Here is a 24,645-nt window from a genome sequence, read left to right as displayed (position 1 = left end):
TACCTATCTTTCCCAGAGGTAGGCAGAAGCCAACTACTTAGGACCTTCTCTGCCCCGAAGGCTCTGGTGCCAGCTGCTTGCCCCTTTGTTTACTGTTCTGGGAGGTGGCTAGGTCATAAAAAGCGTGTGCAGCCTGCCTGCCTTTGCCCTTTGCTCCTGGCCTGGGATAACAGTGTACAGGTGTTCCCAGGCCCAGCACACCAGCCTCCTCTCCTCCTGCCATCCTCTGAGGGGACAGGTAGGGCTTCTCTGGAGCAGTTGACATCTGAGCCTGTGGAACCAGGTGGCACCAGAAGAATGGAGCCGGGAGAGGCTGGGAGCTGGCAGTGAGTTGAGCTTTCTGATCTGCATGACCCAGAGGGTAGATCCTTCCCCTCTCTGGGCCTCCAGTTTCCGCTCTGGTGCACTTGTTTTGGGCATAAATGGAATTTATGCAGCAAATGCTTTTACCTGGCCAGACTGACCTGAAATTCACCATATAGTCTAGCCTGGCCTCAAACACATGGTGATCCTCCTACTTTAGCCTCCAGAATGCTGGGATTACAGGTTTGAGTTAAATATTCTGTCTGTTCCCCATGCTTCCTACCCAGTAAACCCACACAAGTACCTATGAGCATCACACACACACACACACACACACACACACACACACACAAACACACATACACAAGGGAGTTCTGGAAGTTTGGGGCCGGCAGGCCATACTGTCTCCATGACTGAATGGAGCCTCAGGTTTTGGAGTTAAGTGGGCTGGGCTCCAGTTATGAAACCTGGAAGCTAACTAAGGTGCTTAGCCTCTCGGGGTCTCCTGGTCTGTCAAGGGGAACTATAGTAGCTATTCTTGGGACTGAGGGGCACAAGTCCAGCCCATGTTTTGCACCCCATTTTAGATGCTTATATCTAGCATCTAAATAGATAATCATTTAGATGATTATATCTAGCTGCAGTTGCAACCACCACAACGCTGAGGATAGTCCGTGGCATGAGATGAGGCCCTGGCTCTAGAAGACCTATCTTCCCAGCAGGTAATGGAGCTACAGTTGTCACCCATATGGGAGCTCAGGAGGTAGCATGTGGGTCACCTGTTCATGAGCTTTCAAACTCCATGGGAAAGAGAAGTTGCCTATATATCTCTCCAAGCATACTACCACCTAAAGCACTCCACTGGAGGGGCTGGAGATATAGCTCAGTTGGTAGAGATGCACGAAGCCCTGGGGTCAGTTTTCAGTATGGGGAAAAACGGGGTATGGTAGCACAAGCCTGTAATCGCCACACCTGAAGGGCAGAGGCAGGAAGATGAAAAATCCAAGCTCATTCTTGGCTACATAGTAAGTTCAAGGCCAACCTGGAATACTGACACTCTGTTCAGATAAAAAAAAAAAAATAGTTCCAGAAGAGGTTGCAGTGCAGCCGTAACTAAGAAAAGAGACCTCTTCAGGTTGCATCAGACCCTGCAACTGCCCTAGAGAGAGAGGGATCCACCTATCTATCCTCTGGGGACAGCAGATGCTGTTTTGTACAGGAGAACTGTACATGTCCCTCTGCTGGGTGGCAGTCCCAAGCTGCTACTGGGGATCTAGGCTCCCATAGTAGATCTGGCTTGGCCTGGACCTCTGAGGCACAAAGCTGGGCCCTTGCAAATGAGAACACCACATGCCAGGACTATTTTGTGCATAGTTTCCTTGGATCCATAGCACCCTAACTCCCCACTGAGACCTCTCACCCTGTGGAAGAACTACGAAGCCACTATCCGCAGCCCAGGAATGATCTAGAGAGACTCAAGGTTGGAAGCCCAGTGCCTTGGAAGAGGTGGGCTGCATTGGCTGAGAGGTTATGCACGCATGCGAGAGAGCAGAAACTTGAAGGAGGTCTTTGATCTCTGAGACAAGCAGTGTGGCCCTGAGATGGGGACACACAGGCTGGCAGCCCCACCAAAGTGGCCCTGGGGGTGATCCTGGCCTGCGGGATGCTCCAGAAGGGCGCCGTCCTCCCCGCTGCACCAGATGGACCGGCAGTCTGGAGCCTCATTTTCCCACAGTCACCACTCCTCGTGTGACAAAACACATGCTCTACGGTGACAAAAATCCAAACGCTTAAGCAAATTAAAAATGTTTATTTATATGCTTTTAAAAATATCTCCCTATATAATAAAGGAAGTACATTTTCATCTAACACTCTCCTTAAATCAGCACACATTCCCATTTCACTTCTGGCTTGTGGTGAGACCAGGAGACGCTGAGAGAAGGAGGGGTAGGGGAGGGAAGGGAAGAGGCGAGCATTTAGCTTCAACAACCCTCACCCCTCCCGATGGAGGATAGGGAACAGGCAAGCTGCCTGGTCAGTGGACCCTTGGTTAACATCATTGCCAAGCTGGGGCTTCAGGGGATAGAATGACTGACATAGGCAACATCTGCCTGAAAATCTTAGTGTTTCACTTTTTTCTTCCCACCCAAGGCTGGTGACCGGGAGATGGTGGCAGAGGTAAGCAGGAAGTGTAGTGTGGGTAGGCTCATGTCCTTTATTCCAGGTGTGGCTCTGCCCAACCCTGAGTGATTTTTGCAAGCCCCGCCCTCTCTGGGCCTCAGTTTCCCCATCTGGAAAGTATGGACTCAGCTCACGTACACACCACCATACCCTCAGTGACTGTCATCCAAAGCTCAGTGGTCATCACATAATATACTTGCTCGAGGAAGGCTAAGTTTCAGTCTCACCCCTGAATCCCAAGCAGGTGTTGCTATGCAAGGGCCAGAAAGAGGCCATTTTTTTTTTCTGGGATCTAGAATCAGCCGCTTCGCCCTATCTACTGTTCTCAAAGTTCTCTAGACCTTCCAAAGGCCTGACAGCTTCCAGCATCAAAGGAGGGTAGGGGGAGAGAGAGGGTAAAGGAAACTGGAGAATGGGACCTACGTGAGCCTCCTTCCTTGGCCCCCAGGCCTCTGCTCCTCCCCAGGCTTCTTCCCAAAGCCCAGAGATTCTCTGAGATCTTGGGCACACGGTATCATTCCTCTGAAAAAGTTTTCTTCATGTATAACATGTAATCTATACATACCGGCTTTTCTGGAGCTGTTGGGGAGAATTCATCGTTGGATACTGGACATGGGCATCCATCACAATACAGCAAGACTCAAGAAGTACACTCATCTTGGCCCCCAGAGGCTCCTAGGGGTAGAAGCAGCCAGAAGAAGCTCTGTCCTCCTGAGTCAGGGAAGCCGTGGCTTGCTAGCTGTATCTCAGAGGCTGGGGAGGAGACGCAGCCTCCCGCCCCAGCTCAGGAACTCTGGAATCCAGCCCTCCTCTCAAACCCCAAAGATCAGAGCAGACTCTACCCGAGCCTCTCCCAAATTTGGACACTGAATGTCTAAAGAGGGCATCTTTAGCGGAGCTTTAGAGGATCTTTTTCCATACCTGGCTCCCAACGGGTGGTTCATCCCAGCAAACTAGTCCACTGATTGCTCCATCACTCCAGTTATCACTTAACCATCCTAGCCGAAGGCTCAAAGACTGGTCATGCTGCTCTCTGAGAGCTTAGCCAGACTTCTGTTGGTTGGTGGCTGGGGTCAGAGATAAGTGTATAGCCCTCAGGCCATAATAGTGCTGATAGACAGGAACCTGCTTTAACATTACATCACGAGCCACAACGTGGTAACACTTGCCTGGCCCTTCCACTCCCCCAAACCTCCTAACTACACTTTTATCCCAAGAAAAGAAGTCATGCTGAGAACCGATGCATATGGGAACTCTATCCCTTGGTGTCACATGATAACTGCGTGGCCTTGAGTAAGTAACTACCTTCCCTGTCCTTCGGTTTCCTCATCCTTGAAAGGACTAAACAACCGCTTCTCTGGGTTGAGAAAACAAGATGTGGTCCAGGATCATTTTAAGGTATTGGATAAGCACTGATCAACTGGGCGAATGGCTGGTGGCTGAGTGAGCAGGTTAACATTATTTGTGTGCCTACTGTGTGCAGCAGCTCCATGCTGGCTGTTTTCTATGTTTGGTCTCTCTGAATTCTTTACACCCCAGTAAAGTGACATAAAGGAACGAGGTTGCCCTGCAGGAAACTTAAGGTCATCAACAAAGACGATGGAGTTCGGTGCTGGAACCTCACACCGGCATTTTAATGGACAGGAGCACTCTGCCTGCCTCTCTCCTCACCCAACTAATGAAAGGGAGGCCCAGAGACGGGCATTCACTTGCCCAAGGTCACGCAGAAGACTGTAGCTGCGACCGATGGATTCTGTCACGCACCCCCTCCCCACCCGCTCGGGCCGCTCCAATCCGCAGCTCTGCGTGCGGGGGCGCGCCCATCCCCCCCACCCCGCCGCCGTCTGTCCGTCATCGGATCCGTCTGGGTGTCTCCTCAGCCTAGGGCGCTGCGCAGGGAGAGGCAGGGCGTTCGTAGCACCCCACGCCCGCAGCGGCCTCACGGCAGCGCCTGCGCCCTCCCCAGCTCGTGCGCGGGAGCTGTGGGGGCAAAGGCGCAGAGGTAGGACCAGTGCTCGGCGCCCGCTTCGCTGGCTCTCTGCGCTCTTGGAAGCTGCCCGCGCCGGCTCTCCAAGATGAAGAAGCTCCAGGACGCTCACCTCCGCAAGGTAGGGCACGAGGGCGGAGCGCACCTAAGCGAGGCTGGGAGGATCGACGGGCCAAAGGGATGCCCCCTGCACTGCTCTGGACTAGAGAACCTCCCAAACTGGATTACAGGGAGGGGCGGGGTCACGATCTCTCCGGATGTCTCCGGGTGTAGTGTTAGGGTCCAGGTTCACTGTGCACCGGCCTGCAAACAGGTGTCTGCAGCCCCAGGAGGCACGGATGGGTGGCAGGGGTCAAATATCCTTCTCCCGGTACTCCATCCGTTCTACCAGGGCCTGACTTAGGGTGGGGGCGTTAGAAGCTGAATGTCAACATTGAGCTGGGCTCTCCTGGGGCTGGAATCTCGCCCTGGCTTCACCTGGGCACTCTATACCAAAAGGGCCTTTGCCAGCCTCTAGCAGACGGACGCACTTCAGTCCTGAGGATTTGGGCCCTGCCGGCTGGGGCCCCTCTGATGTCCTCCTTGTCCCTTTTCACCGCATCCTCCCTTTCCTGTGGAAAAGCCCCCCTCCCCCGCGGAGACCCCAGACAGTCCGTGATCAGGTTGAAGGGAGGCAAGGGTGGGGTCCGGGAACCTAAGAATGAGAGGTAGGGGTAGCAGTAGAGATGTCAGCCAGAACTTGATCCCCCACCTGTCCATGCTGGACTTCTCAGTTGTTTGTGGGGGAGGGGGAGTACTGAGGTAAGTTTTCCGGTGACAAGCTTTGAAGTCCCAGCGCTAGACAAGGGAAGAGAACTCCCGAACACTGTTACTGAAGCTTACGCTTGGTGGTGACTGGTCAAGTCGGATCTCCAACCATCCATCTCCAGTATGGAGCTAAGAACCCCTCCCCCACTGGGCTGTGTGCGATTTGGAGATGCTATGAACTGGAAGGGGCAGGCACACGTGAGAAGACTACATAGGGACTGGCTGCTGTTATCACAACACACACACACACACACACACACACACACACACACACACACACACGCTTTCATTCAAGCTTTCTGACCTTATGATCCCAAACCTGGGAACACTGGGATCTTTTCTATTGGCTGGCAAGAGTCACTTCTTGAAACTGTTTGTAGTCTCCTATTTGGTCTTGTCCCCATTTTCCCCAGGGTCCTCTCTCTCTCTCTCTCTCTCTCTCTCTCTCTCTCTCTCTCTCTCTCTCCTATGCTCTCCCTTCCCACAAGAGCCCCTGCCCTTCTCTGTCACAGCCACACATGATAGAAACAGCCACGTGGTAGGAAGCTCTTGCGGAGTACCTCGGAGAATCTTCTCCGGCCTTTGCTCCTTCAGCCATCCATTAGACCCCAGTAACCCCATTTTCTAGACAGAGCAGCTGAGAAGCACAGGAGTGCTTCGTGACTTACCTGGAAGTAGAAGCTACCTAGAACAAGCAGAGCAGTACTGACAACCCACCCTCCCACCGTCTCAGAGAGAAGGGGGCCTCTAGGAGCAAGACCAGGCTGGGCCAGCAGAAGCATCATCATGGGGCCCGGATCTTGCCTTAGTAGATGCTCTGACCTTGGCTTGCCATTTGACCTTGGGCCCCTCCCTCTTCTCTCTGGAGCTCTCTTTCCTGCAGTGAAGTGGGAATCCAGGTTGCCTTTGTCTTTCCAAGAAGGTAGAAGATATTTCCTGGGTGGCAGGGTGTTCTCTCTCAATCCCCCTTTCTCTTGATGCCTGAGAGTGGGGACCTATATCTATTGGTCCCTAAAAGAGAGGGTGCAGGTGCATGCTCAGAAGTGTGTTCCTGCATGACCCAAAGTGGGGGGAGTGGGAGCTCCCAAACAGGTGGAAATGGAGAGCAAGCCAGGTAGGTTCTGGCCCTGCCCCATTTATTTGCCTGCCGTCTGTTGCTCCTGGAACAGCCGCATCCTCATTGTGCCAGCCTCCTAGGATTCACCTGACAGTGGGGCTAGGGCTCCATGCAGGTTCCTGATTGGCTCATCTTTGGGGGACCCCCATCTCCTGGCCCTGGAACAGGAGCAAGCTTCCTTCTGATTGGGGGAGGACCAGTTGGCAGCCTCCTGCTCTTAGAACTCTTGTCGCCATGGAAACAGATCGGACTGCTCTGCAAGTATGGAAAGGGCAGCATCTCTGAGGGGATCAGAGGAGCCTCATTACTGGGACCTCCTGTCAGCTGGCCTGAAAGAGGCAGAGGGTCTCAGGATGACAGGCCTACCTTGCAACCTAGCGACAGGGGTCACGTCAGCTGGCTGCCATCAACTCCCTCTTAGAGTTCCTGTAGAAGCCTGAGGGTCCCCCAAAAGGCTGGTTCTCCTAAGTAAAGAGGCAGCCTCAGGGGAAGAGAGTAGAGAGGTGGAGGGGAGGGGAGAGCCCAGACAAGCCTGGGAGTGGCTTCTACCCTCACCTCAGCCTGTCCTAGGCTGCAGCAGAAAACTGCCATTCCTGCCATCGTCTCAGTTTTAAAGTACCTTTTTCATTTTGTCTGTCACCGTCACCCACAGCCATCTCAAGCTGTCCCTGTCACCATTGCCCAGCCACAGACAAGATTGCCATCATGGTCACACGACTATCACTCAGCCAGCCCAGCACTGTCATTTCAGTGCAGGGTGAGGATCCACTGGGCAGCCCAACACTAGAGCAGACATCTCCAGCTGTGGGATACTTCATTCACCCCTGTTCTCCTGCCAGGGAACAGGGAAGCCAGGCCTGGTGCACTCGGACAGATGCTCTACCACAGAGCCACACCCCAGCCCTCCTTTCATCTCATCTTGATCCCTGTGTAGCCAGTACCCAGCGAAGCTTCCTCTGTCCCTCTCTGTTTTGGGTGGTGGAACGTCTTTGGGACGGAAACTCCTCTGGTCAGTGGCTTGGCTCAGAGTCCCTGGGGAGGCCCTCAGTCATGGTGAGGCTCTGGCTAAGACCTCTAACAGAGGGCTCCCTGACATTGTCTAGGCTCACATCTCTAAAGGAGCATGCTGGCTCCTTGAGACCCTTTCCTGAAACTGAAATTAGGAACAGTGCGTTCTAGTCCCTATTTGGAATGTCCCGACCCATTCAATGAGCTGACCAGTCCTGCAAGTGAAACATAAATTTTAGATTGTGTTTTTTTTTGTTTGTTTTTTGTTTTGTTTTGTTTTTTATTTGTTTGGTTTTTGTTGTTGTTGTTGTTTTTCGAGACAGGGTTTCTCAGGTGTCTCAGGCTGGCCTCGAACTCAGAAATCTGCCTGCCTCTGCCTCCCAAGTGCTGGGATTAAAGCCGTGCACCACCACCACCCAGCTTAGATTGAGTTAAGGCAGCTTTTGGCTGAACAATTCTTCCACAGAATGCCTATGCCAGGAGCGTCTCAAAGGACATGTTTCTGGAAACATCGATCTACCCAGTCTCCACCCTGTCTTGATGGGGAAACAGACTATGGTCAGAAGACTATGGTCACACGGTGTATTAGCATAGACCATGGTCCAGAAACAGTCTCCCAGTTCCCAGGAATTCCTCCAAGTGTATTTGATAGAATTGAGGGAGGGGCTTTTCTCCTGAGGTGCATACCAGGGCTGGATATTTACTGATTGGCCTACTTTGTAATTCCATTTTCCTGGGAACTAGGGAATTTCAGAAGCAAGCAGGCAAGGTAGGCTGCCATCTTTTGACCCGTTCCCATGGTCCCTGCTGGGAGCTCCTCTCTGAATTTCAGGTGGTTCTAGTGCCTCTGAGCTTCCTCCAGGTCGTAACCAGAGTAACTTGTAAATAGGCCAACTTGCATTCTTGATGGCCAAAAGGAGCTGACCCCAACCTCTCAGCCCCGACCACAGGGAGATTACCCAGTGGACCTCTCTGACCACAATGAATCACGGAAGGAGACAGCCAAGACAACTGGCTGCCTTCTCTTCTGCACTCTGTTCTGCATTAATGATAGCTGGATGGTGACTTTCTGAAGCAAGGCGTCAGAGGCTTCCTCCTGAGTGCTAGGCAAAACCCACAGCCCCCCCCCCATGTCCTCTGAGCTACGAGACAGAATTCTGATCTTTTCCTCAGGGAGCCCACATTCTCTGCAGTCCTTTGCTTCCTGTGCCAAGGATGCCCTGGCTTCTTCCCTCTGTCCCCCTTGGAGCCTCTTGTCCTGAACACCTTCCAGTCTGGCTACCACACTGTAGGGAAAAGACCAGGCCCTTAGCATTATGGGTTCTGGTGCCGGGCCTGGTTCTCCTGGCCAAGCAGCCAAAAGCCTCAGGTAGGTCATGACCCCTCCTGGAGCCTCAGCTTTCTTCATGCTTGAAATGGAGTATGGATGAGTGGTTGGCTCATGTGTCGCATGTTTACTGCTGTGATCACTAACCCACAGTGACGATACGCAGTGACTGCCACAAAGATCATCACTGGCAGTGATATTAAAGTGGGTCATCCTTGGCCGATTTCTGCTAGCCACGATGAAGTCAGGCAGCTTCCTAAGCTGCTAGTCTCTAAGGATCTGCAAGCTAGGCCCCCTTGGGTCCAGGTGAAATCACTGGATCATGTGAACCTGATAGGATATTTCCCACTCAGCCTTGTTCAGTCCACGGTCTCAGCTCGGGTTCCCAGTTCTATCTGGCCTCACCTTCCTCCTCTCTCTGCTTCTTTTCTCTTACTGGCAGCCTGTCACCCCAGACCTGCTGATGACTCCCAGTGACCAGGGCGATGTGGACCTGGACATAGACTTTGCAGCAGACAGGGGCAACTGGACGGGCAAGCTGGACTTCTTGCTGTCCTGCATCGGCTACTGTGTGGGCTTGGGAAACGTCTGGCGGTTTCCCTACCGAGCCTACACCAATGGAGGCGGTATGGGCCTGGGAGCCTCTTGGGGGTAGCTGGGGTGACAGACCAAGGCTTGGGGGAGCTAGAGGATGGCCTTTGAAATGACCTTAGGTTAGAGGGAGGAAGCTTATCTGCTTGTCCCTTTTCACCACCTACTCTGCTCCTCCTGTTTTGCATCTCCAGCCTGATACCCAGGTTTCCCCCCTAAGATCTAATGCTTTCCTAGACCCAATGGTGGGCAGAAATTGCTGCCCACTCGCCCATGGTGGGTGTAAACTATTCATATGCTTTGTTGTATCCTGTCCCCTCCCCCATCACCCTCATGGCCTTGCTCCATTCACAGTTCCCTCTCTAGAACCTTCCATGTTCCCTCCTCTCCTGGTTCTTTCCACTCACATTGAAAACGCTATGCTATTTTTACACTTAATTCCCTTTGTCCTTGGTTCTCCATCAAGTTACCATTCTAAGCCTCATTAACAATAGTTAGGGTGAAGTATACCAGTGCCAGGTCTTGGGCTTGGTGCCTGCCTCAGGCCCTGATAGCAACCTTTCTGGGTAGGCACCTCGGAAATGCTGAAGTAGCTGGGGTCTGGAGAGACCAAGTTCCCCGTCTAGGGTCACATGGTGCAGATTCAACCTTCCAACTGTCTTCTCCAGGGCTCCATGTTCTTGTGTCTCCAACTCCCTCCCCCAAACTTGTTAAAGAAGTGCGTATTGGCAAAGAGGAAGCCAGGTAACACTAGAGCAAGCAAAATTGTGAGTCCACCACCAGCTTCCACAACTCCAGGATCCTCTCCTCTCCCAATCCCTTCTTCCCGATTTTTTTTTTTAAAGATTTATTTATTTATTTCATGTATGCAGACACTCCAGAAGAGGGCGTCAGATCTTGTTACGGGTAGTTGTGAGCCACCATGTGGTTGCTGGGAATTGAACTCATGACCTCTGGAAGAGCAGTCAGTGCTCTTAACCACTGAGCCTTTTCTCCAGCCCCCTATTTTTTTTTTTTTTTTGAGTGTTGACCTTACTTCTTCCACAGACAGGCATCCCTCCTCCATGAAGTTAGGGTGGGGAGCCCAGACATAGACTCTCTTCTGGAGGGTTTGGCCACCCTCTTAGAAGATCACCTGAAATGAATCAATACAGAATTGCAAGGAAAGTGATAAGCGTCACTTGGGATATTTACCCACGGAGCTTCGGGAGGGAGGCCAGAGGGCTAGTTGTATGACTACAGCTCTACCAGAACCATCTGCTGGTAGGCAGCTGTCTGAAGGAGGTGGCTGTCTATGTGTGAAGAGAAGGGGAGGGATACCAGGCCCAGGAAACTGCAGGGCCCATGAAATCTCAGGTGCCAGCCAGAGCATCCGAGGTGGCTTTCATGAGGAAGGGACCATCGGAGCCAGATTCTGGAGGTGTGGAGCTGGTACGCTGTGGAGGATAGCTCATTCATCCACTCTTCATGCAGTCACTCAGCGGGTGTTTCTGGAGTGTCTGCCATGTGCCCACCCATGTTCTGGGCTCTCTAGCTGCAGAAGTGAATACATACCCATCAGCTCCCCCAGCCTCAGTGACCTTGGGAGAAGTGCTCCATCTACCGCAGGTGGCTGCTGTCAAGGGGCAGCGGTGAGCCAGCCAGTATGGAGCCTTAGAGGGGCTGGTCCACCTAATCCCAACCCTATCTGCTACCTCCCTACAGGAGCCTTCCTCGTACCCTACTTCCTCATGCTGGCCATCTGTGGCATCCCCCTCTTCTTTCTTGAGCTCTCCCTGGGCCAGTTCTCCAGCCTGGGACCCCTGGCTGTCTGGAAAATCAGCCCCCTCTTCAAAGGTAAGGCTTAGTGGTTCTTGTCTGGCGTAGAGCCCCTGGAAGCCATGGGGGGTTGCCCCGCTCCCAGGCTCTTCCAGGGAGGTGATGCTGTCTCTCCCCTTACCCAGGTGCAGGTGCGGCCATGCTGCTCATTGTAGGCCTGGTGGCCATCTACTACAACATGATCATCGCCTATGTCCTCTTCTACCTCTTCGCCTCCCTCACCAGCAACCTGCCCTGGGAGCATTGTGGTAACTGGTGGAACACAGAGCTCTGCCTGGAGCACAGGGGCCCCAAGGATGGCAATGGGGTGCTGCCTCTTAACCTCAGCAGCACCGTCAGCCCCAGTGAGGAGTACTGGAGGTGAGCCTGACTGGGGTGACCACTGAGGGTGGGGCAGGAGGAAGGGGTGCTGTGCTGGCCTAGCCTGGGCTGTGTGTGTGTGTGTGTGTGGGAACAAAGGATTCTGGTCTTCATTCCTTTTCCTTGTCAGCTATTTTTAAAATAAGACAATTAGAGTAAACTTAATTCAGAAGGCAGCTAGTGCAGATTAGAAGAATGAACACACGAAAACTGCCATCTAGCCCCAGGGGTGAAGGGGTTAGTAAGTCAGTGTCCGTTTATTGACAGGGGTGATGTTTATTAGCAAAAGTGACATTTGAGACTCTCAGTTTCTTCCACTGTCACAGGGAGGGTGATAGCTGCACCTGCTTCATGGGACGTCATCTATTTAGGTTACTCAAATATTTAGCCTCTGAATAAGCATTTATTGAGGTGCTATGTCCACTGGTAAAGCACTTAACACAGAGCCAGGGCCTTACCAAAGTTAGAACCACCTCAGATTGTGTAAGAGCAGAGGTGAGGCAAAGGTTGCCTGGGAGGTTTCAACAAGGCAACATGGATAAAACAATCATTACAGTGCCGAGAACTCATGAGCCCAGGAATGGCAGCTCACAGAAAGACATGGTGGCTCGCCAGCCCATCCTAGCTGAGAAAGCAAGGGCCAGAGGCTTGCTCGGTAGCAATAATGCTGACACCAAGGTTTCCTGACTTAGTCCAGTTCCAGGATATTCTAGACTCTCCCAGACTCTGGATGGAGAGTCCCTTCCCTCCTCCTGTAAAGGATTGTTCCCAAAGGCTCCCAGTAGGTTTGTGTCTTGAACCAGTCTCTCTCCCAGCTTGCACGGGCTGTACGGTCCACTCCCTTGTTCATTTCAAGGGCAGCCAGAGAGCCTGAATCTGCTAAAGTATGACCTAATAGTTCGAGTATGTCTTGCAAAAACTCAAGACACGGTCGCTGTGGCTGCCAAGGGTCTCTGGGACAATGCTAAGGCTGATCGCATTGGGTGAGGTGCAACCAGGCAGAGGGCACCGCCAAGATGGTTAATTGGAGGTATTTTAATGAAAAGGCTTTGTAGAGGATTAGGGAATCCACATGGAGAGTTAGGGCACCAGAGAGAGCAGCTACCATGCAGAACCAAGGGGCAAAAGGAGGGATTGTGGGCTTTGGAGTCTTGGAAGTAGGACTACCCAAGTGAACCATGGCTCAGAGGAGCATAGCCATGGCCAGGCTCCTGAATGGAGCACACATGCGCATGTATGTATACATACATGTGTATATGTGTGCAAATACCGGATCCATCAAGCCTGTATCTGTATCTGCTCTTTGCTCCCGAAAGGAGTGTGTGTGTATATGGGGTGGGGGATAGAGACAAGCTTCCTGGACTCCAAGACAAAGAGCTATCTGGCCTGGAAGGCTGTGCGTGGCTCCCTCCCCCACCCCATACCCACGGTGTGTGTCAGGATAACCAGAGGATTCTCTAATCATTATTTCCCACAGCCGCTATGTCCTGCACATTCAGGGTAGCCAGGGCATTGGCCGACCCGGGGAGATTCGCTGGAACCTCTGCCTCTGCCTGCTGCTGGCCTGGGTCATCGTGTTTCTCTGTATCCTGAAGGGGGTGAAGTCCTCGGGCAAGGTGAGCCTTGGGAGACTGGGTGCCAAGATGCAGTGGCTGGGGAGGAAATGGGTGCTGGCCAAGGCTGAGAAGATGATAGAATTTACCCAGAGATGGGGAAAGAGAGGACCTGGGGAGGACTCTGCCTGAGGCGGAGGACTGTCAGTAGCCACGCTGGGCCTCCTTAGATACCTTTCTTAGTCAAGGTACCTGCTTCAGGCAATACCTATAGGTTAGTGAAGCCAGCATCTTTGCCTAGAGCTTGCCACTTTGCAGAGACTCAGTGAGGGCCTGTGGAATGCTTATGGGAGGGATAGATAGATCAGACTTCTTGGAGTTGCAGGTCACCCATACCCAGATGTTTCATTATCTGGAAAGCACAGGGGGTTGGCATGGCTGGGTCTGGGGTTCATGGTCATTTCCACAGTCTGCTCCTCTGACCTCTCTGTGAAGCCTTGCTCCTCACCAGCTTCCCCTACCTGCTTCCCAGTCTTCAGACATTGCAGAGCTCACCTTATTGGATAAGACCCCATACCCAGTCTCTGTGGCAGGGAATGGTTATCTGTTTTGCTGGTCTTGTTATGAGCCCAACCCCAAAGCTGGACATTACGTGAGCCCCGGGGGTAGGGAAAGCTGGACTGCTTTTACCAAATCAAGACAAACTAGACGTAAGGTGACCAGCGTTCACTGCAGGTGATGGGCAAAGAAAAGGACAATAGGCTGTTTAGGATTGAGAAATCTGGGTCATTTTTTAAATGACCCGGATTCTAAATGGCCTTTGCTACACAAGAGGATGTCACTATGCAATCTAGGCTGGAAAGTGATAGAGAGGAGGGACCGCCATGGTCACCAGCAAGACAGAGGATGGTGAGGCCTACTGAGATGAGAAGAGAAGATGCTGACTGGACCGATGTTCAGGAGGTTGAGAATGTCAGATGGTTTGCAGGGGCACAGGAGGGGGAGACTCACCCCCCAGCGGTGCTAGCCCATACCAGGGGAATCAGTAGCCATGGGACAGGGTGGTCTTAGGAAGCAGGGTAGCAATCCTGGGCTGGCAATGGGGAGAGAAGGCCACATACTCAGAATGGTGGCTGCTTCCTAGCTCGGGACCCCCGAAAGTTAAGAAGGTGGGTCTCTGGCATCGAGGACAGAGGCAGGCAGAGCTGTGTGGCTGGTCCTCTGCCACTCCAACCTGCGCTCTTCCAGGTGGTGTATTTCACGGCCACCTTTCCCTACCTCATCCTACTCATGCTGCTGGTTCGAGGAGTGACCCTTCCCGGGGCCTGGAAGGGCATCCAGTTCTATCTCACCCCCCAGTTCCACCATCTGTTATCTTCAAAGGTGAGTGAGGAGCATGAAAGGAAGGCTCTATGGGAGAGGGGACAGGGGTGGGGGACCCTCCATGGGGGAGCCTCCAGCTACAGCGCTGTCCCGACCCTTCCTGTGTGTCCTTGTGTATTCTTTAAAATCGTAGGATGCAAATATTATTTTCTCCATTTGACAAAACTGGACCAGGAGCAGAAACGAGTTAGTGATGAGTGTTAAGGTCTCATGGCAGGGGTTCCATTCAGATCAGACTGGTTCCAAAGCCCAGAGGGGACATTAGTGCCAGTGACAATCACAACATGGTCCTGACAGCTGATGCTATTGATCGCTTGACTGTACCTGACACTTCGTAATCACTTAATGATTTCACACTCACTGTGCCTCCTGATGAGGTAGGCACTGTCCTTCACCACAGATGAGGGACCCAGAATGCACAGAGGTACAGGGCTTGTACAGGAAGTTGTTAGAAACTGGTACTAGTTCAGATCCCTCTGACTCCAGGCAGGGAGTAAAGTGGTTGCCTAGGCCTGTGCCCAACTCTAATCTGCCGGCAACTCTGCATTGGCCACACCTTCCTTCAGGACTGGACCAGGCTTAGAGACCATCTACTAGACCCTGGGTGGTAAACTGAGTCCCAGAAAAGGGAAGGACTTGCCCACATCTTGCAGTGTAAGTGCTGGAGCTGGGTCTGCTCCTGGCCCTCACTTGTAACCCTGGCTGTTCCCTATTCCTGAACCTATCTCTCCCCCTCCCTCTCCTCCTTCTCTCTTGGGCCCTCCCTGCCTTCCCTGTCCCTCTTTCCTTGGCACAGGTGTGGATTGAAGCTGCTCTTCAGATCTTTTACTCTCTGGGAGTGGGTTTTGGGGGTCTCCTCACCTTTGCCTCCTACAACACATTCCATCAGAACATCTACAGGTCAGTGCCTGCCTGCAGCTTCCCAGGGCCGGGGGCCAAACTCAGGAGGATGGCTGCCCTGGAGGCTCCCTTGGGTTGAGGCTATGGCCAGCTCACCTTGGCTTGGGTTTGGACTCTCCTGGCAGAGACACCTTCATTGTCACTCTGGGCAATGCCATCACCAGCATCCTGGCTGGTTTTGCTATCTTCTCGGTGCTGGGCTACATGTCTCAGGAGCTGGGTGTGCCCGTGGACCAAGTGGCCAAAGCAGGTAGGTGGGGGCAGCATGTGAGGGTTTGGTTGGGGGTGAGAGGTGCCTGGGTCACAGGGTGTGTTATCAACACAGACTGGCAAGATGGGGGATAGCTAGCTATGTTTTTTTATTTTTTTCAGGGAGTGTTTTTGTTTTGTTGTTTTGTTTTGCTTTGCTTTGTTTTGGTGTATGTGTGTGTGTGTGTGTTCATGAGCGCATGCACATGTACTCAGGCACACATACCACATGCTTGCACACACGCTTGTGTGGGACATGCATGGGTGTGCAAGTGAGCATGCAACAGTAATCTACTCTGGAGACAATGGCATTTCTGTATGACGCTGTCTTATATTTCAGGTCTTGTTTGTCACATCCCAGATTGAGATGTATGTGTGAGCGTGAATGTAGGGTGCCAATAATCTGAATCAGCGTGTTTTGTGTCAATGGGTGGGTGTAAGTATGTGTACTGGTGGGGCTCTCTGTACAAGTGAGTGCGTGCCGACCTGTGTTCTGACTATGTGCTACCTTTGGTTCCTGTGTGTACTTGTACATGCCCATTAATTCATACTCAATAGTCCCATGTATTGAGCACTTGCAGTGTGCCATCCTAGGTCCTGGGAACTTAGAAAGTGGTGAATGTGTTCAGTTAGCATTTGTCTTTGGATTTGGGTGTGGTACGTGAGTGCGCTTCCACATAGACATAAGCAACCCTGCGGTATTTGAATACATATGGAGGCACACTGTGTACCCCAGGCTGCTGACCCTGCATGCCCTGGGCCCAGGCCCCGGCCTGGCCTTTGTTGTCTACCCACAGGCCATGACTATGTTGCCTCTGTCACCTTTCTGGTCCTTCCTCTTCTTCTTCATGCTTCTGACTCTTGGCCTGGATAGCCAGGTGAGCCTTGGCCATGGATGTGGGCACTGGTATGTGTGTGTGGAAGACCCTGACCTCAATATCCTCCTGCAGTTTGCCTTTCTAGAAACCATAGTGACTGCAGTGACCGATGAGTTCCCGTACTACCTGCGGCCCAAGAAGGCAGTGTTCTCAGGCCTCATCTGCGTCGCCATGTACCTGATGGGACTGATCCTCACCACTGATGTGAGTGACCAGCAGGGGGCGCCAAGCCGGGGAGCTGGGCAGGGTGTGGCTTGCCCCAGTACTTTTGGCCAGCTGAGAAGTCACTGAATAGCTTCCGGTTCTACCAGGGCCTGTTTTCCTGTGGCAGGCACCTTGATCTATGGTTAAGTTCTAGCTTTGGAGAACTGGGTTCAAACCCACTCCGGTAATTGCAGAGTAATTACTGGACAAGTGACTTCTCATCTCTGAACCCATTTTTTTCCTCACGTATACATGGGTCCTGTTAGGAAACCAGGCTGCTGGGAAGCAGGAGGGGACATTGTCTCTACAGTGCTGAGCAGGCAGACCAATTCATGGTTTTTACCCCCAACTCCACCCCACCCCCACCCCACCCCACCCCACCCCCACCCCCCACACCTGCCGCTGCTTCCTGCTCACCTCCTCCCAGAAGGAGATGAGAAGGAGACTGAGACTGGAGGCCCAGCGCTGTGCTTTGTGTTCTAGGGGGGTATGTACTGGCTGGTCCTTCTGGATGACTACAGTGCCAGCTTCGGACTCATGGTGGTGGTGATCACCACGTGCCTCGCTGTCACCAGGGTATACGGTGAGAAGGGCTAGGGGGGAGGCGGGCTGACACTCCCAAGAGTGAGAGAACAGGGTGTGGGCCTTGTACTGCAGCCAGGCCAGGAGACAAGCATGGAGGAGGGGTCAAAGGCTCCAGTGGAACCCATCACGGGAACACTCCTCCTCCTCCCCTGTGCAGGCATCCAGCGGTTCTGCCGAGACATCCACATGATGCTGGGCTTCAAGCCAGGCCTCTACTTCAGGGCCTGCTGGCTGTTTCTGTCTCCAGCCACACTCTTGGTAAACCAGGGGTGAGAGGGAAGGGGGTTGGCTGGGGCCCTAAAGGCAAGTGCAGGTCCCTCTCTGCATTTAGTCTAGCTGGGTAGTAATCTCGGCTCTGAGTGAGCCTTTGCCGGAGCTGTGGCGTAGGCTTGAGGACCGAGCACACACATCCACGCTCCAAACCACAGTTTTCTGAGCTGTGCGAGACCTAGACTTACAAATGGGTGGAGCTTTTCTAGTTCTTGGGGCATGGGGGGGGGGGCTCAGTACTGTGCTTTGCTTGTCATAGGGTGGGAGTAACTGGGAGAGAGAGGCTGCCTCAGGACTTAGGATATCTCCGAGCTGGACTGTCACAAACCTTCATATTGAGCCAGCTTGGAGCTCAGGTCTGGTAAAGACCCTAGAGGTGGACTCTCTTTAGTTCTGGTGCATCCAAGGACCATGAGTAGGTCCCAGCTAGGCTCTCTCAAGCCTTAAAGTGGTCCAGACCCAGGCCACGCCATACTCTGGGTTCCACTCAAGGACCAGTGATGCTGGAGTCTCCACTCTGCAGGCCTTGCTGGTGTACAGCATCGTCAAGTACCAGCCCTCGGAGTATGGCAGCTATCGTTTCCCCGCCTGGGCCGAGCTGCTAGGCATCCTGATGGGCCTGCTCTCCTGCCTCATGATCCCAGCTGGTATGCTGGTAGCTGTGCTTCGAGAGGAGGGTTCGCTCTGGGAGGTGAGTCCACCTTCCCTGCCTGCCTACAGGGCTCTGTGGCCCGGCTCTCAGTTAAAACAAGCAAAACCAAAAACCAAACAACAACAAAAACCCCACCTGTATGGACAGTTGTTCAGAACCCGACAGGATTCTTGTAGCCTGCAAGGGCCCCATGGGATCTAGATTCCCTTGGGACTGGGATCAGGCTCCAAACCTCACAGCCCATGTATCCATGGGACTAGCAGAGAAGAACTAATCCAAAGACCACTGATGATAGTGTAAGGGTCAGGACTTGAACTTGGAGACCAGAGGCAGTGAGTAACATTGAGATTCCCCAGAAGGTAGGTTATCCCCCTTGCCCTAGGTTCAGCATCCCTGCTGGGCCCATGAATAGCATAGAATGATTGGGTTAAAGAGAGCAATTGGTTAACAGGGTGATGTTGGTGCGCATCTGTAATCCCCACCGTCTAGAGGCAGAGGCAGGTGAGTTCTAGGCCAGCCTGGTCTACAGAGAGAGTTCCAGGACAGCCAAGGGTATGCACAGAGAAACTCTTGTTTCAAAAAAAAAAAAAAGAGGACAGGAAGAACGTAATTGTCATAGGAGCCAACAGGCCTTGAAAGAGACGGTAGCAATCCACTGTGGGCCGCCAGATATGCTGTATGACCACAAGGACATCCTGGCCTCTCCCTGAGCCGCCCAGGCACCCTTTGTACAAAGAGCCTTCAGTTGGCCCCTTATGAGTCTGGAGTCCTCCAGTGGCCAGAGACTCATGGTGTGAGTGAACAGAGATCAAGCGAGCGAGCGTCATGGCTCATGCGGCCGGATAGAGCCTGGGAGCCCTTCCTGCGACACACACCTATCGGAGGGTGCTAGAGCCAGCTAGCCCCAGATCATGAGAGCTTACCGTTGAGAATTTAGGAATGTTGTGATCCATTGTTAAATTAGCTCTAGCCACAGACCGGCAATGGTAGGAGATGACCGATAAAACAGTCCTCTGCCTCTTCTGTAGGTCTGCGCCCCAGCACGCTGCTGTCTCCATGCCTGTCTCCACACAGCTGCTCTGTCTCTGCCTCTGCCTCTGCCTCTGCCTCTGCCTCTGCCTCTGCCCCCCCCCTCTCTCTCTTTCTCTCTCTCTCTCTGCCCACCTGGTGCCCCCAGCCATATGGTAGCCTGGAGTTCAGCCACTGCTCTGCTTCCAACCCCTGTATGACTTGAGGGCTAAGCTTTCCCCTTCTCAGCCTCAGAGTCCCCCTTAGCCTCCCAGAGATCTGCCAGTTGCTCCCTCGCTCGAGAACCAGGTGTGTGCAGAGGGCAGCGGGACACAGCAACCTGGAGCCAAGGAAGCCAACATTTGGGTTTGTTGGATTTGTGGATAGGCTCAGGAACAGTCTCTCCTGATCAAGGCTGTCTTTGATCCATTGGGTCAGAGTCCCAGCAGTGCTTTATGGCCCTACTTCCCGTTATCTCTCTAGCCTTGGATTCTCCTTAAGGACAGGAATGTTTAGCCTATAAGGTTGCTGTGAGGAGAAAAGGAGCCAGCCAGACTGCAGAACAGAAAAACAGAATATTTGAAAAAGTTCAAGCTGGGCCTATCTGGGTTTAAATCCTAGTGTCCCCATGTCTAACCTGAGTGACTTTGGCCAACTTAAGCAACCTCTTTGAGCTTTAACTTTCAGATAATATCTGTGGAAGTAAAGGAGATAGAAGGAAAATAACTCTTTTTTAGAGTACTGCAAGTATTAAAAAGGCCAGCACCCAACACGGAGCGGCTCTGTGCTCAATTCTAGATCAGGAGTTCCCACAGAAGGTGGTTTTTCCCTAAACAGCATCCAGTGACATTTTTAACTGTCATGGAGGGAAGCTGAAAGGACTATAGGCCAGGACCACAGCTGGCACCCTCCCGTGTACAGGACAACCCCACAGCTTGTCCCGGACAGAAGGCCAGTAGTACTCAGGTTCAGAGACTATGGTCTGTTTTGTTGTTGTTGTTTGTTTCATGTGTGGGCACACCTAAATCCTTGCTCTCAGGGACCTTGCACTGTAATGTGGGAGCTAGACAGTAATGACTCAGTAGTGCTGGCTAAGAGCCGTACCTCAAAAGAACAAACACACGAGCCGAACCCAGAATGCACAGATAAAGGCTTGAAGGATGACGCTTTAGCCAGGGCAGTCAGAGTCAGGGAGAGATGTCGAGATGGACACAGTGATCAAGAGAGCATCCCCAGCAGCTGGCAATAGGTCAAAAATCCCTGAGGGATGAGGGAGGTGAAGAGGCCCATGGGACTGGAACGATGGAGATGGGGGGTGGGTGGAGTGGGAGGTCCAAGGGTGTGGAATATCTTAGTTTGTCTTCTATTGCCTGGGGATGGCTCAGTGGTTAGGGACACTCTGTCATGCAGAGGATTCTAGTCTCCAGTTCCCACATCAGGTAACTCACAACTACCTGTAGCTCCATCTCCAAGAGATCAGACACTTTCCTCTGGTCTCCTCCGACACCTGCACACCATGAGGGAAAGCAAGATGGGGAGGAAAGGGTTTATGTGGTCTGTCCCAAGTTGACAAAACCCACTCAGTACGGGAAAGTAGAGAGGGCAGGTCACAGAGAGCAGGGCGGGTCACAGAGAACAGGGCAAGCATTCAGGTTTCACCCTGAGGAAGAGGAGATACCATTGGCAAGTTTGTGAGGAGCTGGCTCTAACAGCTGAATGAATGCCACCACACGACACTCTGGGTGCCAAACGCTGTTGTTGCTGGACCACATCACACCCTGCGCCCTTGGAGCCTGTACCCGGTGGGCTTCATCGGTTGCCAGTGGCCTCCTTTTTCTCAGGGTACAGGGCTCTTGCTCCAGCAGGATGGGCAGAGGGCCCTGGGAATGTGGCTAAGGATAATGATCTCTGGAAGTCTAGGCTTAGTCAGCCCCTTAGTCAGCTCCTTCTTTTCTAGACACTGGGCTCTGGGAAGTGTCTAGGGAGGTCACCTTAGCCCCACCTCTGTTTCAGCTGCCAGCTCTTTCCTAAAAGTCTCCAATAAGTCTGGATTCCACTTTCCACAGAAGGGAGCTAGAAAGGAGCGGAGTCTACCTTTAATGCTTGTCAGGGTGTGTGTGTGTGTGTGCGCGCGCGCTCACGCATGCATGAACACATGCAACTATGTCCTTCCCAACACCAAACAGTCATGTCCTCTTTACAATGCCCCAGTGTGGAGTTTCTAGATGGTTCCTGGAGGCCACCAGTCCAGAAGTGGCAGAGCAGATTCTCACTGGGCAGAGGCAGGTCTTTGAGCAGGGTGCCTGGGCATGAAAAACACCCAACATCCATTATCATTGCCTTATTGCAGAGACTTCAGCAAGCCAGTCGGCCTGCTATGGACTGGGGCCCATCACTGGAAGAGAACCGGACGGGCATGTATGTGGCCACACTGGCTGGGAGCCAGTCACCAAAGCCACTGATGGTACACATGCGCAAATACGGGGGCATCACCAGCTTCGAGAATACAGCCATTGAGGTGGACCGTGAGATCGCAGAGGAGGAGGAGGAGTCTATGATGTGAGACCAGAGACCCATCAAACAGGAGGGCTGGTCAGGGCCTCACAGTCCCTTCCTTGGCCTGCAGGAGATAGCTATGCCTGTTGGGATTCTGACAGGCAATGGGAGGTTGCCATGGCAACGAGAGTCCCCAGCATAAGTCCCTCTTTGTGGCCTCTACATCTCCTGGAACCTCTATCTAGATGGACATACACACACTAGGTAACTCATTCAAAGCTGAAATGATCCAGCTCGGCCCTCAGTTTGTGGGGGTTGTGTTGAAGCCAGGGAGAGGAGAGCTGGGCCAAGGTCACATGCCCAAGAGGACTTGTTCCCGAGCCTCCAGCCAGCCAATTCTCTTTCTCCTGGAGGAGCAAGCACCATGTTTGATATCTTTGTTCAGACATTTTGACAAGATACATTTCCATACAAGTCAACTTTAAACCCCGGGGTTCAGGGTAGTGAAACGCTGGAGAGTCCCCAGGTCCTGGATAGAGAGAGCCAGTGAACAAACTGGGCAGGAAAGTCTTTGTGAGTTCCTGTGATAAGGCCAGTTTTCCCAGAAGAGGCAGGAGCTTTGGGGGTTGAGAGAGATGAGAGATTGCAGAACAGGCAGAAGGGAAGGCTTATGGGTCAGAGCTGCCCCTGAGCCAGGAGGAGGCCCAACCTGCTAGAGCAGAGACCAGGAGTGGCTAGAGATGGTGATGCTCCCAGGTTCTGAGAGGGAATGAAGACTAGCAGGGAGGGGGAGCCAGAAAGGCAGGGTGGGGGGACTTGCATGGGACTATATAGCATTTTAGGTCTGTTTGGGGTGGATTAGGGACACGTATAGAGGTGGGAGGACTGCGGAGGACAGGAGAGAGGTATGGAGTTAGGCACTTGGGTGGGAGTGGATAGAGCCCACCCTTCACCGTTTGCTAGCCTTGGTCTAGCAGGAGGCCTGAAGAGCACCCACCATGGGGATAGGAATGAGAGCTCTAGTCAGGACCCTTCTCTCCTGTCGCTGTGGCTTTCAATAACAATGGCTACCAAGACTCAGAGGTGATCCACACATCGGACATATGTCCTGAGGTTGCAGGACACCTGACGGGGGTCGGAGGGAGGCAGCCTCTGCCCTGGGTCCCTGCAAGATGCCGTTCAGGTGTGGCCTGCACACTGCATTCCCCAGGAGAGCAGGGCACGTTCATGCAGCCTATGGCCTAAGAGTGACCTCTCTCCTGGCATCTCCCCAGCCCATTTGTGTTCTGCTGGTTGATTGTCAATAAATACCAAATGAGGTCATCGTCTTTACCTGACTCTGCTACCAAGGGCACAGTGGGCGGCATGGAGAACTTGCCAGCTCCCACTGGACAGAGGAGGGGCCCAAGGCTGGCCACCTGTTTCTTGCGATCCTGGCTTCTGGCGCTTGTTTTGTAATATCTCTGGAGAAACACTGAACCCCTAGAAAGTGCTCAGTCTCCCAGTATACATAGAGACAAATGGAGCCCCAGAGGAGAGATACGTGCCCAAACGTGGGGAGGGTAGCAGATCTTGGCGGCATCCTCCACCACCCCAAAGTATCCCTGCAAGTGAGGCTGGAGCTGGTAGACCAGGCTTCGGTTTTCTAAGCAGAGGAAACTCCTGGTGTTCTCACCCGCTTCCTGCAGGGCCTCAACACATGAAAGAGCCCCTAAGCCTTTCGAATGCAGACCCAGGTGTCTGCAAGGCTTTGATGGGGAAGAATGGAAGGTGGTTGATATTTGGGTATTAATACATTGCCCCTTACAAAGGGCCAGACCCGCCCACCCCTTTGTTGGTACTCCAGGTGGGGAAAGGTTCCCCCACCGGGTACAGCCTCCAACCTCCAACCTCCGGCAGGGTCCCTGGCCTGCAAACCTTCTTGCCATACCCAATATGGGGAGTTGATTCACTCTGCCCACTCGGAGCTGTGGTTCTGAGGGTCTTGCCTTGGGCACCTAGTCATGGCTGCAGCAAGCAACCAAGGAAAGCCTGGAGGACCCTTGGAAGCTGAGCCATCACTCCTTCCAAACTGCAGTGTGAGAAGGGTCAGAAGGATATGGGTCACCCCAGTTTTGTGGCCTCTACTTCAGCTCTTGAGCGTTTCCCTTTAACCGCTGACTCCTCCACCTCCCTGTCCCTCCTCTCCAGCCCAGGCCCTGGATTTGCAAGTTCTCCTGTTACCTGGACTCAGTCTCAGGCCCGGCTCACCTTTTCTATTTCCATGCTCTCCGACGGTTGGGCCACAGTCTCCAAAGTTTCCCAAGTGCCCAGGGCAAGCCCTTTTACTGATTTCCGATCTCTCTGAGTCACAGCAGACTTGGGTAGACAGACACCAGCCAGGTGGGAAAGCTAACAGGGAACCAGAGATTCCCATCTGGATGGCTCCATGATAGCACAGGATGGAAACCAAGGGGAACGCTGGCTAAATCCACAACAGGACCCCAGCCTGCAGTCTAGAAGTTAGCTGACACCACAAGGGTCCACAAAACCAGTTAGGGAGGTAAGGAGAGTAACGATATTGATAGAGATGGGAAAATACTGAACAAGAGACCCTTGGTGGGTGTTGGCAGGACAAGAGGGGGACTGGAGTGTTGAAACTTAGAAAACTAAGCATGTCTATCAGGCAATGCTGTCTCAGAAGGTAGCCTGGTTGCCGCATGCCCTAGCTTCCTGAGTAGCTGATCGTATGGATTTGGGTGCAGGTTGTCAGCCCTGCAGACTCAGGGCTGAGCATCTCAGAGGACAGCACTTGCTCAAGTCTCTCGGGAGCACGCTGGAACAAGGCCAGGCCTCGTCTTTCCCTTCCCACTGGATCAGCTGCTTCTAGCCTCAGCTGACCTCTACACTCGTGTACCTCTGAACTTGGGAAGTCAGTGGGGAGTACGAAGAGGCAGCATGTCTGTCTAGCAGGGATGTGGTAGAGGAT

At 52.9% G+C, this 24,645-nt stretch overlaps 1 protein-coding gene across 1 annotated transcript; it reads left to right on the top strand.

The window, feature by feature from the left end:
• The first annotated feature begins 4,346 nt into the window (after positions 1-4,346).
• Slc6a7 (solute carrier family 6 member 7) lies at positions 4,347-23,005 on the top strand. The gene is made up of 14 exons (XM_031365791.1): positions 4,347-4,592; positions 9,173-9,356; positions 11,026-11,157; positions 11,265-11,499; positions 12,977-13,115; positions 14,301-14,435; positions 15,232-15,335; positions 15,461-15,585; positions 16,350-16,462; positions 16,535-16,666; positions 17,150-17,249; positions 17,409-17,509; positions 18,045-18,212; positions 21,532-23,005. The coding sequence occupies exons 1-14, from the start codon at positions 4,560-4,562 to the stop codon at positions 21,742-21,744; spliced, it is 1,914 nt and encodes a 637-aa protein (XP_031221651.1). The 5' UTR covers positions 4,347-4,559; the 3' UTR covers positions 21,745-23,005.
• Positions 23,006-24,645: the final 1,640 nt, after the last annotated feature.

The sequence above is a fragment of the Mastomys coucha genome, unplaced genomic scaffold, assembly GCF_008632895.1.
Source record: "Mastomys coucha isolate ucsf_1 unplaced genomic scaffold, UCSF_Mcou_1 pScaffold13, whole genome shotgun sequence".
Taxonomy (NCBI): Eukaryota; Metazoa; Chordata; class Mammalia; order Rodentia; family Muridae; genus Mastomys; species Mastomys coucha.
This window is presented reverse-complemented; position numbering and strand designations above follow the sequence as displayed.